The sequence below is a fragment of the Sprattus sprattus genome (genome assembly GCF_963457725.1).
Source record: "Sprattus sprattus genome assembly, chromosome: 4".
NCBI classification, from domain to species: domain Eukaryota; kingdom Metazoa; phylum Chordata; class Actinopteri; order Clupeiformes; family Clupeidae; genus Sprattus; species Sprattus sprattus.
This window is the reverse complement of record NC_137923.1, coordinates 30,900,744-30,913,156: the sequence shown is the minus strand read 5'-3', so window position 1 is coordinate 30,913,156 and position 12,413 is coordinate 30,900,744. Positions and strand designations below refer to the sequence as shown.

At 44.5% G+C, this 12,413-nt stretch overlaps 1 protein-coding gene across 1 annotated transcript; it reads left to right on the top strand.

Moving 5' to 3' along the window:
* Positions 1 to 948: 948 nt before the first annotated feature.
* Positions 949 to 5,167, top strand: LOC308363462 (angiopoietin-related protein 1-like; the record flags this gene model as incomplete). Its single annotated transcript, XM_080836269.1, has 4 exons — positions 949 to 1,759; positions 2,564 to 2,757; positions 4,427 to 4,697; positions 4,980 to 5,167. 4 exons carry the CDS (start codon positions 949 to 951, stop codon positions 5,165 to 5,167), a joined length of 1,464 nt encoding a protein of 487 aa, XP_080692395.1.
* Positions 5,168 to 12,413: the final 7,246 nt, after the last annotated feature.

Genomic DNA, 12,413 nt, shown 5'->3' with positions numbered 1-12,413 from the left:
TTGTTGCGGGGGCTTGATGAAGCCGTCACTGCTCGCTTCCCATAATGAAAAACACAAAGCCTCTCTAAGTAGACGGAGCCTTCATCCAAGGAAAAGAATGGCCATAGTCCAGCTAACGTTGCTTACCTCTGTCCATCCAGCTGCAGTGGGTCAACAGGTTTATTGTGTGTTAAACTTGTAGTTTTAGGCCAAAGAGAATTCTGCCTGGATGTCTATGAGAGTGACGGATGATTCCCTGCTAACAAAGCCTGTGTCCTAAACAAGCTTGCATGTTACATAACAGAAGGGAGGAGAACAAAGGACAGACCAATAGATGTCCTCACATAGCCAGTTTTATCTCATAAAGTTGTTTCCTCAGATTAGTTGAATTCGGTGAATCACTTTAAAACTTCATGTTGACATTTTAATGACTACGAGTACTTAAATACTGCTTGTCAAAGATCCTGCATTCTTGGACACGCATGAAAGCTGACATATTACTTTGGGTACAACAACAAGTACAGCCTGTATTGTAAGGGATCTGATACCGATGGATGGAACCAATAGATCTTATAATAACTTTTCCAGGATTTGTCAGCAGAGTCAAACTTTTTCTGCTTCATTATTCTACTCCTGCGAGAGAATCAAGTAAGCAGGCAGTGATAAACCAGTCACAATGGGACTAAATGTTTGGGGTAAATATAGTCACCACAGATTGATTTGTTGATTTGAAAACTGACAATAATAATGTTTGCTCATTGGTTCTTGTTTAGGGAATCTCAAACAGAGACCACAAGCATGGGGGCAACCTTTTCTTTTCTTCTTTCTTCTTGATCCATCCAAAACGCGTAGAAAAAGTACCAGCTATTAAAAAAGCTGGAGGGGTGAAACATGACTACCGCAATGCTGAATCATTATTCTGATTCTAGGACAGAATCGAGCGAGCAGACGGCATCTGAAGCGGTCGCCATGGGGCCCAACGGATGGGTCTTTTTCTGCATCCCTCTCCTCACGGCTGTGTGTGGTCAGGCGGAGGGCCTCTCCAGGGGACCCCTCCTGGCCCGAAAACGGAGGGCACCGGCAGACGGGGGTGAGGGCGCCCCGAAAAAGTGCTCCTACACCTTTCTCGTCCCAGAGCAGAAAATCACCGGTCCCATCTGTGCCTCCCGCGGCCCGGCCCTGCCGGACAAGGACCGCGTGACGCGCATGGACATATCCGACGTCCGCGAGCTCCTGTCCAAGCAGCGGCGGGAGATGGACACGCTGCGGCTGGTGGTGGACGTGGACGGCAACCTGGTGAACGAGATGAAGCTGCTGCGCAAGGAGAGCCGCAACATGAACTCCCGCGTCACACAGCTCTACATGCAGCTGCTGCACGAGATCATCCGCAAGCGTGACAACTCGCTGGAGCTGGCCATGCTCGAGGGCCGCATCCTCAACGCCACGGCCGAGTCGCTGCGGCTCTCCTCGCGCTACCGCGACCTGGAGACGCGCTTCGCCGCCATGGCCGCGGTGGTCAACAACCAGTCGGTGCTGATCGGGGCGCTAGAGGAGCGCTGCCTGCAGGTGTACGGCAGCCGGCGGCCCGAGTCCGGCGGGCCCCCGCTGGTGCAAGTCGTGCCGGAGAACATTCCAGTGCACGTGCCCCGCTTTTCCAACGAGATCCAGAGGGACCACGCACGGGCCTTTCCTCGAGACAGGGGCTCCCGGGTTGGACCTGGCCCCACTGGAAGCACTGTTGACATTATCAAACCACCTGAGGGCAACTTCAGCTCAGACGGTAAGAGAAGCAGAGAAAGAAAACTCAATTCATGTAGCTGGAGAGGTATTCTGGGGGGCATCTTTCCATTGAATTATACACTCTTCTGCTGGAGGGGTTCTGTATTGGTCCCTAAAAACATGTAGCTGTGGATAAGACCTTGAGCTTGCCCAACACTGCTAAGGTATATTTTTTTAAATCCCCAGTCTGGCAGGAAATGGCCTTTTTACAGCTTTTTAATACAAATATTGAATATAATTTTCCCACGCTTGCAGTCAGGTAAACAACTTATGGTAAGGTATCACACTTTGTGACTCTACCCATCTAGTGATTTTCTTGACACATTCCAATTGTCTGCGTCCAAGGCAAACAAAACCTGTGGGCTTTTAATGCAGCTGCATAGGCGAAAAACTCTCAAGGACTTGGGTTCCTTTTGGTTTCTCCAACCACAAAGTAGCAGCCGCTCCAAGCTGCAGCCCTTCTCCATGACAGGAGAGACCCAGCGCCCAGCGAGTGAGAGGGGTTTCAATTTCTCCAAAGAGCCATTGGTCTTGAATTCCATCATGTGTTTGGACTGCCTGCTACCTGCCCGAGATTTAAAAAATGTACTGAACTTAAAGGTACTGTTATAGATCAGTAGGAAAAAGAAAACGGCGGAATTCCACACCAAGAAACATGGAAAACACATTAAGGCCAACTAGAAGAAAAAAAAACATAAATAAAAACCTCAGCCTCTATATTTAGCGAAGGGAATAATAGATGTTGAGACAGGACGATATTACCCGTGTCTATTATTCTGGTCATCTGGTTTCCTCGTTTGGGCAGGACCATTCCGGGACTGCTTCCAGGCGATGCAGGCGGGTCACACCACCAGCGGGATGTATGTTCTGAAGCCGGACGACGCCACACAGCCCATGCAGGCCTGGTGTGAGCACGACATGGACAATGGCGGCTGGACAGTCATCCAGAGGAGGAAGGACGGCTCCGTGAACTTCTTCAGGAACTGGGACAGCTATAAGGTAATGGCGCTGTAGTACACTGAGAGGGAAAGAAGAAGAGAAAAGGGAGAAAAATATAGAGGCGGAGAAGAATAGGATGTAAGAGAGAGAGAGAAAGAGAGAGATTGACTGAGAGAGAGAGAGATAGATTGACTGAGAGAGAGATTGAAAGAGATTTATTGTGGGAGTGGAGAGAGGTAAGGAAGAGAAAGAGAAAGGGATTGACTGAGAGAGAGAGAGAGAGAGGAAGATTAATTGTTGGAGAGGGAGAAAGGTGACAAAAAGAGAAAGAGAGAAAGAGAACTCAAACTGATACAGTAAGGCTATGTATCACCCTAGATGTAAATAACATAAATGGGTATAGAATGACTCAAACCTATGACAGAAAGGTCAAAGGGTCAACTGAAGGCACAGTGAAGCATCATGTTACCCTCACTGTAATGGAGGTTAGTACTGTAGGTAAGAGAAAATGCTAGATGAGACTCCTAATTTACGGGAGGTCAGGGAGTCTGACTGACTAAAGGGAAAGATGCAATAGCTACAGCTGAAATTAACTACTTCTTGTGAATCAGACAAAATAACCATCTGATTCACAAAGCCTGTATTGTTCACTTGCTCTAGTGTCCTAGATTTTAACTGCAGGTTTGATTCACAATAATTGTAAAGTTGTCCTGGTGAATATTGAGTTGGGAAAAAAAACAAAAAAATAAACAGTAAACTGAAACCTGAGCTTTAATTTACTTAAATCGTGAAGTTGTTTATCAGAGCTCCTCTCATGAAATGTTAGATGGCCAAAGCGGAAGGCACGTTCTACATTCCTTGTGCTCTTGTCCAAACCACTGGCTTGCCTGGCCCCAATACATCAACACTGGAAGACAAGATGGACGTTATCTAAACTGACACGGGGTGATTCAGTGTTCCATGCTGAGTAGACAGCATATGGGAAGCTGTGCCTCTGCCTGTGCAACTCTTCCGATAACCTCTCTCTCACACACAGACACACACACACACACACACACACACACGCACACGCACACGCACACGCACACGCACATGCACACATACACACACACACACACACATACACACACAATCACACACACACACACTCACATGCCAAGAAGGCTGCACACAAAACCCTAACTCATTCATCATGCGTCTGGAGACTAGAGCACATTTACCCACAAAGACGAATCTATAGGCTTGGATTACCCCAGTGCTTTCAAGGGAAAAGCCGACCGCAAATTAAGTGCAGTTATACAACGTGAGCGTTTGAGCCAGGCTGACAAATAATCATGCAAAATTTGTTTGTGGTTGAAAGAGGACCTGGAGATAGCGACACACAGTCAGCATTTCACAGTACGATTTTTTAAATGTTCCACTGCAGCTTCTGAAACTCGCAAAAAAACACAAAAAGGCAGAGTCCTGCCGAACATTATGATCCATGAACCGAATCCCTCTTACCTGTTAAAATATTTACACTGCAGTTCCATGTTTGAGAAATCCCTCTCATCCTCTTCACACACACACACACACACACTCACACACTTTTACTCTCATCCTCTTCACACACACACACACACACACACACACACACACACACACACACACACACACACACACACACACACTTTCACTCTCATCCTCTTCACACACACAAACACTCACACACACTCTCATCCACTTTCAGAAAGGCTTTGGCAACATAGACAGTGAGTACTGGCTGGGCCTGGAGAACATTTACAACCTGGGCAAGCAGGGAGACTACCGGCTGCTGGTGGAGATGGAGGACTGGATGGAGAAGAAGGTCTACGCGGAGTACAGCAGCTTCCACCTGGAGCCGGAGAGTGAGTCGTACCGCCTGCGTCTGGGCACCTACCAGGGCAACGCTGGAGACTCTTTGGCCAGTCACAACGGGAAGCAGTTCACCACCCTGGACCGGGACAAGGATGCCTTTGCAGGTGGAGATATTATTCAGTCGGCACCTTAAAAGCAGTTCGTTCTTAAAAAAAACCTGTTATGACACATAAGTAAAGTTGCTTGAAAACCATACAGCACATTCTCTGGAGAGTACAAGCTATACATCCCATTTATTTTATTATTAATTGTAATCATTTTCTGTAGTGCAGTATTCATAGATAAACTACAGTATGTGTATTTAGAAATAGTATTGCAATAGTGTAAGTGTTTGAGAAAATTTTCAGAGTGTGTTTGTTGAATGTTTATTCTTTGCTCTGTCACAGGTAACTGTGCCCACTTCCATAAGGGTGGGTGGTGGTACAACGCCTGTGGGCAAACCAATCTGAACGGCGTGTGGTACAACGGCGGAGTCTACCGCAGCAAGTTCCAGGATGGCATCTTTTGGGCCGACTATGGAGGCGGCTTCTACTCCATGAAGGGTGTACGCATGATGATCCGACCTCTCGACTAAGGCCCCACAGACCGACCGGGGCAGGTTGGGGGGGTCGCTCAGCACCCCCCCCCCCCCCCCCCCCCCCTTTTGGAATCTTCCCGACCCTGCTGCCATTGGTTCCCAACGGCGATGGTCCAATCACCCTTTGTTTACCACGTTCCGAGACAGAACATTGTGTTCTCATTCCCACTGTTTGTTTATGTGTGTCATGGTTGCCGCTCTACCTGAGAACCTGCAGGGGTGGAAGGAGTTTAGCGATGAAATGGAGTACAGCTGACGGCGATCATCGGCAATAATGAGCAGCGGTCTACAAAAGCTGCCAAGTCAGTACCAGAAAAGGTCTCCGGCAGGAATGGAGCTTTTTCCAATGTTCCCTCTAGTCCCGTCACCCTGGAGTCCAGCAGGTGATGCAGCCCTATAACATCTCCTCAGTAGCTGAGGCAGGGCGCCAGCATCTCCTGTGCAGGTCTCGTTCACAGCTACTATGTCAATACTACCATGTCATTACCAAAATCAGGACTAAGTGTTGGATGAGTGAACAGTGTCAATTGTTGGAATTTAAGAAAACTAAAGACATCATAATGTGTATGAATGAATGAATGCATGAATTAATGAATGAACGAATGAAAATATTTTTACAGTGCCACATCAAAAGCACTCATATTCTAGTTTTTTTTTTCTCATGGGTTCGCTATTATTTAAAAGCCTTTGCCATGATATATCCTGAGGATTTAAGCTCTGGTTATGTTTTCCAGATGTGAATAGTTGTTACATCAGAAAAAAATCAATATGATTATCTTTAATACTTCAGTCAGTTCAGAGAAAAACAACTTCTGGAAAAGTTGTGTATTATACCGAGAAGAGCAGCAGGGAATATATTTAAACAATTAGTGCAAATCATCTTTATGCAGCCAGCTTGTGTACAGCGGATGTTATTGCCATCTTACTGCTGATTACTTTTCAGTGTGAGCCTCTGAGAGAAAGAAGGGTCACAAAGAATTAAATCATTTAGGATTTTCTTCAGTGGTTTGGGAGATCTGAAGATATAAAATGCCAACTAGCATGAAGATATAAAATGCCAACTAGCATGAGGCAGACAACAGACAATGAGAAACACATTTCTGAAGCCCAGACAGGAGGGAGAAGTGGTGGAAAGGGGAGGTGGGGAGGGGGGGAGAAGTGGTGGAGAGGGGAGGTGTGTGGGGGGGGGGGGGGGGGGGTAGATTGGTGGAGAGGGAGGTGGAGGGGGTAGATTGCGGTGAAGAGGAATCGGGGGATGGAAACTCTCCAAATTTCCAAGGATTTTTTTTCTCTATCTTCTTTTTAAACACAGAAATTTACATTCTTTCCATCCATGTGCTCAGCATTTTTGGTGTTTTTGTTCAGTATATTTCATTCAAGAGACTCTGCAATCACCAGAGGAACATGGACATGGCTGCTGTTTGGTGGACTCATTTGTTCTGCCTGAAGGCATATAGTGTGGTGGTACTTGAGGAGCTCTCAATAAACGATAATAAATACCTTGCTAAGACATATACCTGGGATTGTAGTTAATTTGCATTCAGTGACTCTTGACTAGGTACCCAGTCATGTGATTGCCAGCCTGAACATTGTTGAATGGTGAAGTTTCTTCTCAATAAATCAATGATGAATGGGAATATTGATATCAATTATTTTGTGCTGAAAAATATATGTGAAATGTTCCCTTGTGCATATCGTCAAATATCAAAATAACACAGAGTTTGTAATCTCACAAAGCTGGCAAATGAGATTGAGGCAGAATCAGAAAGCTTTAAAATACAACACAGATGTAAACGATTGTATCCTGCAGCCTAAGTAAACTGACTGCCCAGCGCAGACACTCTCCAGACCACAAGCCTTTGTAGAGCAGACGCCAGCCACAGGACAAAGTCTGTCTGTAGCGCCCAAGCGTCACCAACACCTCAACAATGTCTGAAAAGTATTAACCGACACCACGACCCTCCCAGTGACTGAGTCATTCTGTAATTCTAACAAACATGAGCTTTATAAAAGGAGAACTCAAAGACTTGCTACTGAAGCACACTATAAAGCTTTATTACCATATAAAAATGCATGCCAATCCAACTTCCACCATCCGATTGCCACAGGGGCAATACTAATATTGTTAGAGTTGCTATCCAATAGCAGGACAGTGTTGTTGTAACCGGATCGGTGACTATGGAGCGGAATGCTATTATCATAAGGAGTTTAATCATTGCTTTTAAAAATGTGCTTACCGACACTAAACAAGCTCAAGATTCATCCACCATTTGAACAACAAACATTTACATTTCATGTCCCATTCATGTCCATGATGGACAAACAGAACATTGGCTTCTCAGCCCCATTTCAACCCACGCCAGCCAGCCAGCCAGCCAGCCAGCCAGCCATTAGTCCCACAGAGATATTTCCTTCAGATTGTTAGCCCTAGTTTTTAAGAGTTTAATGCTACACATGGGCAACTGGTCCGAGCAGGCAGTGGTGAACTGTACAGTAATAACAGGGGGTGATGGTACTTAACCACTGTATAACTCAGTACATGACAGGGGTAAGGAATTCTAATCAACCATGTGTTTTATATCTATATCTCCAAGACTGTTTGGAGTGTATGATCCAATGTTACTGCCTATTCAAAATCACCAGGAGGGATCCTGTGTGATATGTGATGGCACAGCATGCTCTTCACTATCCGCTCAATAACTGAGCTACTTTCATCATATCATCATTGAGATGTGCATAGGCGCCTGCACTGTCACATCATCATTGAGATGTGCATAGGCACCTGCACTGTCATATCATCATTGAGATGTGCATAGGCGCCTGCACTGTCACATCATCATTGAGATGTGCATAGGCGCCTGCACTGTCACATCATCATTGAGATGTGCATAGGCGCCTGCACTGTCACATCATCATTGAGATGTGCATAGGCGCCTGCACTGTCATATCATCAGTGAGATGTGCATAGGCGCCTGCACTGTCATATCATCAGTGAGATGTGCATAGGCGCCTGCAGGACTTCATGGTTCTATCTTAGGGGGGTTGGCCTGCCCTCCAGTATGGGTGCAGCATAAAGGAGAGAGATGACAGCAGTCCCCTTCTCCACATTGCACTTCTTATATTTGCGTTCAATGGAAATACATCTGTCATAGTTGTGTAAGACTGAGCATTTCTTATACCGAAATCACTCTCAAGTAAACTGTGGCAAATATAATGCCAATACATAGCAGATAAAACACTTTGATCTCTCTCTCACTCTCTCCCTGTTTGTCCCTCTCCCTCTCTCTCTCTCTTTCTCTCTATCCCCCCACTCTCCCTCTCTCTCGCTGTCCTATCTCTCTCTATGTATTGTGTTCACATGTGCATGTATTATAAGCAGTCTTTCATTTTCCTGTCCTTTCCGGTAAGTCTACATTTGTGACACACTGGATGGGTTATTGAACTGTGTGTAAAACCTTGTGATTATGAACATGTGTCGATATGACCTGACTGAACCTGAGGTTTGTCTTGTGACAGCTTAAATAAAACAACTTGAGTCCAGCCACAGCTCAACACATCCTTAGCTGGCAGGAGTGTGGACGAGGGGAGTGGATCCAATAACTCTTGGTCCAGTTCCCACTGACCTGAAGAAAATGGCGTGTTTTTGACATGGACCTCAAGAGAGAGAGTCAAAGGGGAAAAGAAGAAAATTCCTTCTTCAGGCTTATAGTCACGATACCGAAAATTCCTCCAACCGCTATGCCCCCATACCCTAGTTCCTTAGAGCCACCGATGAAACTCAAAAATGTTAAATAATGTAAATTAATAATGTTAATACATAATTAAGTTATTTAGTTAGATGTCTGCATAATATAGTTGTGACATTTATGTAATTGTGATATTTCTTGACCTTTAACTCTTGTGTATCGACTTGTACTCAGTTTTACAAGTGCATTTATGCAGGTGCTATTTTCAAAGTGTGCGTTAATCTTGTTGTGCCCTGGTAGGGTAAGAAATGATAATAATCGTATGAATGAATGAATGATCACATGTCAAATGAAACATCTAAATGCTTATAGTTCTTCAAGATGCGTAGCACTTCGACCAGGGATGACTTGGCAGACCTATGAGCAGGATGATTTGTGTTTTCCTCATGTGTTCAGCTGGACAATCGGGCAATTCATGTGAACCGCTCCTATTAGATGTAGAGTAGAGTATAACCACTCCTATTAGATATAGAGTAGATAACCACTCCTATTAGATGTAGAGTAGAGTATGACGTTTTTGTTTGACTGGCCAGTTTTTCTTAGTGGCTTTAAGTTTTGCCTCTGTGTTTTAATCAATCAATACCACTTCAATTTAACAGGACCCAATTATACCAAATCAATACATTATCCAGTGTATCACCATCAGAATACCATACAATAACGTCTGACACATTTTGATTTACAAAGTCATTCCGCTGTTGATTTGTAATCAATAAGAGTTAAAGTTGTGCTTTGCCAGTCTCAAAATAGCACACAGACTTAATATAAACATGCTAAAACCTCATCTTTAGCATAACTCCCCCTGGCTGTGCCAGTAGGCTAAGTGCCTAACCTCCAGTCGCTAACGCTAGTGCAGACTATTGACCATGTATTCTCTCTTGTACTGTGATTGGCCCAGGTCCCCTTGACCCATGTGGAAAGTCTTCATTTGCCTCCGCCGGGGTGTGTTTGTCCGTCAGTCGTAACCCGTCTGGACACTGACCACCACCACGGCGTGCCAATCCAGGCCAGTGGATGTCTGGAGAAGGAGGTTGTTTGAGGAACTCTGAGTTGTGCTTGTCTTTCAGGAGCTTCCATTCATTCTGGCTGGCGCACTGTGCCAAAAGCTGGCGAGGCAGAGGTGACATCTTTGGCCCCCGACGTGCGGGGACCACACTAACGCTAGCACACAGCAGCTGGCTCTGGCAGGGAAGAGCGAACCTGTCAGGGGGAAAGAAACCTGACCGTCTCAGCAGCTGAGGGGGTATTTGCCCGTGTGGGTCTCCCCATGGAAAAACCCCATAGAGCCGCAGACTCGAACCTCACTGCGATGTTATGAACACCCCTGTGTTGATGTTCCATCAATCTTTTCGGACGCCACGGGTGGTTCCTGAGAGCACACGGCTGCTGGGAAATCCCTGAACAGGCACGATCAGGGCCAATCAGCTTCCAGCCGTCCACAAATAGCCCTTGACAGACAGGGAGCCATTCTCCAGTCTATTTATCATGGAAGCCATTGAGATAATGCTCCCTCTCTTGTTCAAATATAGCCTGATATTATAGGAAGAAACCCATTAACCTGGAATGGTTACCAAAATGTGTGTTGGGGTGTGTGTGTGTGTGTGTGTGTGTGTGTGTGTGTGTGTGTGTGTGTGTGTGTGTGTGTGTGTGTGTGTGTGTGTGTGTGTGTGTGGTGGTGGTGGTGGTGGTGGTGTTGGGGTGGGGGGGTGGGGGTCTGTTTTAACTGACAGCAGAGCAGATTATTTTTCAAGGATAGGAGCTGATCCAATGATAACAAGAGGAGGAATTTTAAACTATCTATCATGAACCCAATGCTGGGTAGATTTAAATCCGAAAGAGTTAAAAGATTAAGTGTGCAGGACTTTGAAGCTAGTAATTTAGACTTCAAGTACTTGGATTCGACACAGGAAATAAAAATTAGAGCCCGAAATAATCTGTACTTTTAAGCGATTATTAAATGGAATTAATTTTATTAGCAACATCCGCATTAAGTTTTAGAGTTTATTAAAACGTATATCCTGTGAATTCTTAAAAATAATTCCCTGTTTGCTTGACCCTGTGTGCACTGTTGTATTTTATGTGTCCATGCTCAAACCTGCTTCCCCCTCCCCACAAACACATCCACATATCACCCAAAACATACCTCACTATGCTCACACGGCCTTGACACTTAGGTTCTAATGTTTGTTACTGGATTAAATGTAGTCATCTACATTCACAAAGTCAGAGCCGTGTGAAATCAGCAGTACATTGATTAAAATGAATTATGAACTGCCAAAATGTACCATCACAGTCATCGGCACATTCAGAATCCATCGCCTTTCTCTCTCAACTTTAGTCGCAATGTTGGCCTTGATCATTTGTGTAAACAAATCACATGTTCTACACACTGATCTCTTAAGTGTGTTTATGTGACAAGTTTAGAATTGCCTGTCATATATAGCCAAACATGCAAAAAAGAAATATGAAGGAGAGAATCAGTAGAAAAAAGCCATGTTGTTAACTTTTCAAAGTACATTGGCGCTTCCTTGTGGTTAGAGTGAAGAATGACTTGATTTGCACTGTGAGTCCATTGCAAAAGAGGTTTTCATTGGTTGCTGATACATTTTGAATTAGGCTATACGTTCATAGTAGCTGGAAGTTAAACCAGTGATGCTATGTTTGTACAGCCATACGGCACTGTATGTGTGTGTAGCGAATTAATGTATTAAATCAGCAATAAGGAGTTCTGTTCCAAAATTAGCAAGCTTTCTACTTAAAAGGCATGCAATAACCTTGCAACCAACAGCCCAGTTTACACTGATAGAAGCTTGCCAACACAATAACTGGTGTCTTTTTGCAGTGTAGCTGGCAATGTCATGCTGTGAAAGCTTTTCTTCCATTTTTGCAGGGTATTCCAGCCCATTACACAGAACTACAGTGCCCTCCACAAATATTGGCACCCCTAGTGAATATGAGCTAAACAGGCTATAAAAAAATATGTATTTGCTGTTAAACCTCTTGGTTTTTCACTCAAAATATTCACAAAAATCGTACCTTTTCGTTGAAGTAAAATAATTGAAAAAAAAACTGTTGACATTAAATACATATTTTTCCCCAAAACATGTGTGCCACAATTATTGGCACCCCTAGAAAAATCTTTAAATGAAATCTAACTGAAGTATATTTCCAGTCATATTTTACATTTTTAAGTTCGCCTGTTTGATAAGGAACTCTTATGAGGTCAACCATGACTTCCAGTTCCACTGGCATACAAATATGAGGTGACACAGGCCAGATTCCATTAGTCATTCATCACTATGGGAAAGACCCAAATAACACAGTGACGATGTGCGACGTAAAGTTGTTGAGCTGCACCAATCAAGAAATGGACACAAGAAAATCTCTAAACAGTTGAAAATACCTATTTCCACTTTCATGGAAATAATTAAGAAGTGTAAAGCGACAGGAGATGTTAAGAGTCAGCCTGGAAGAGGACCTATCTGTAAATTGACCCC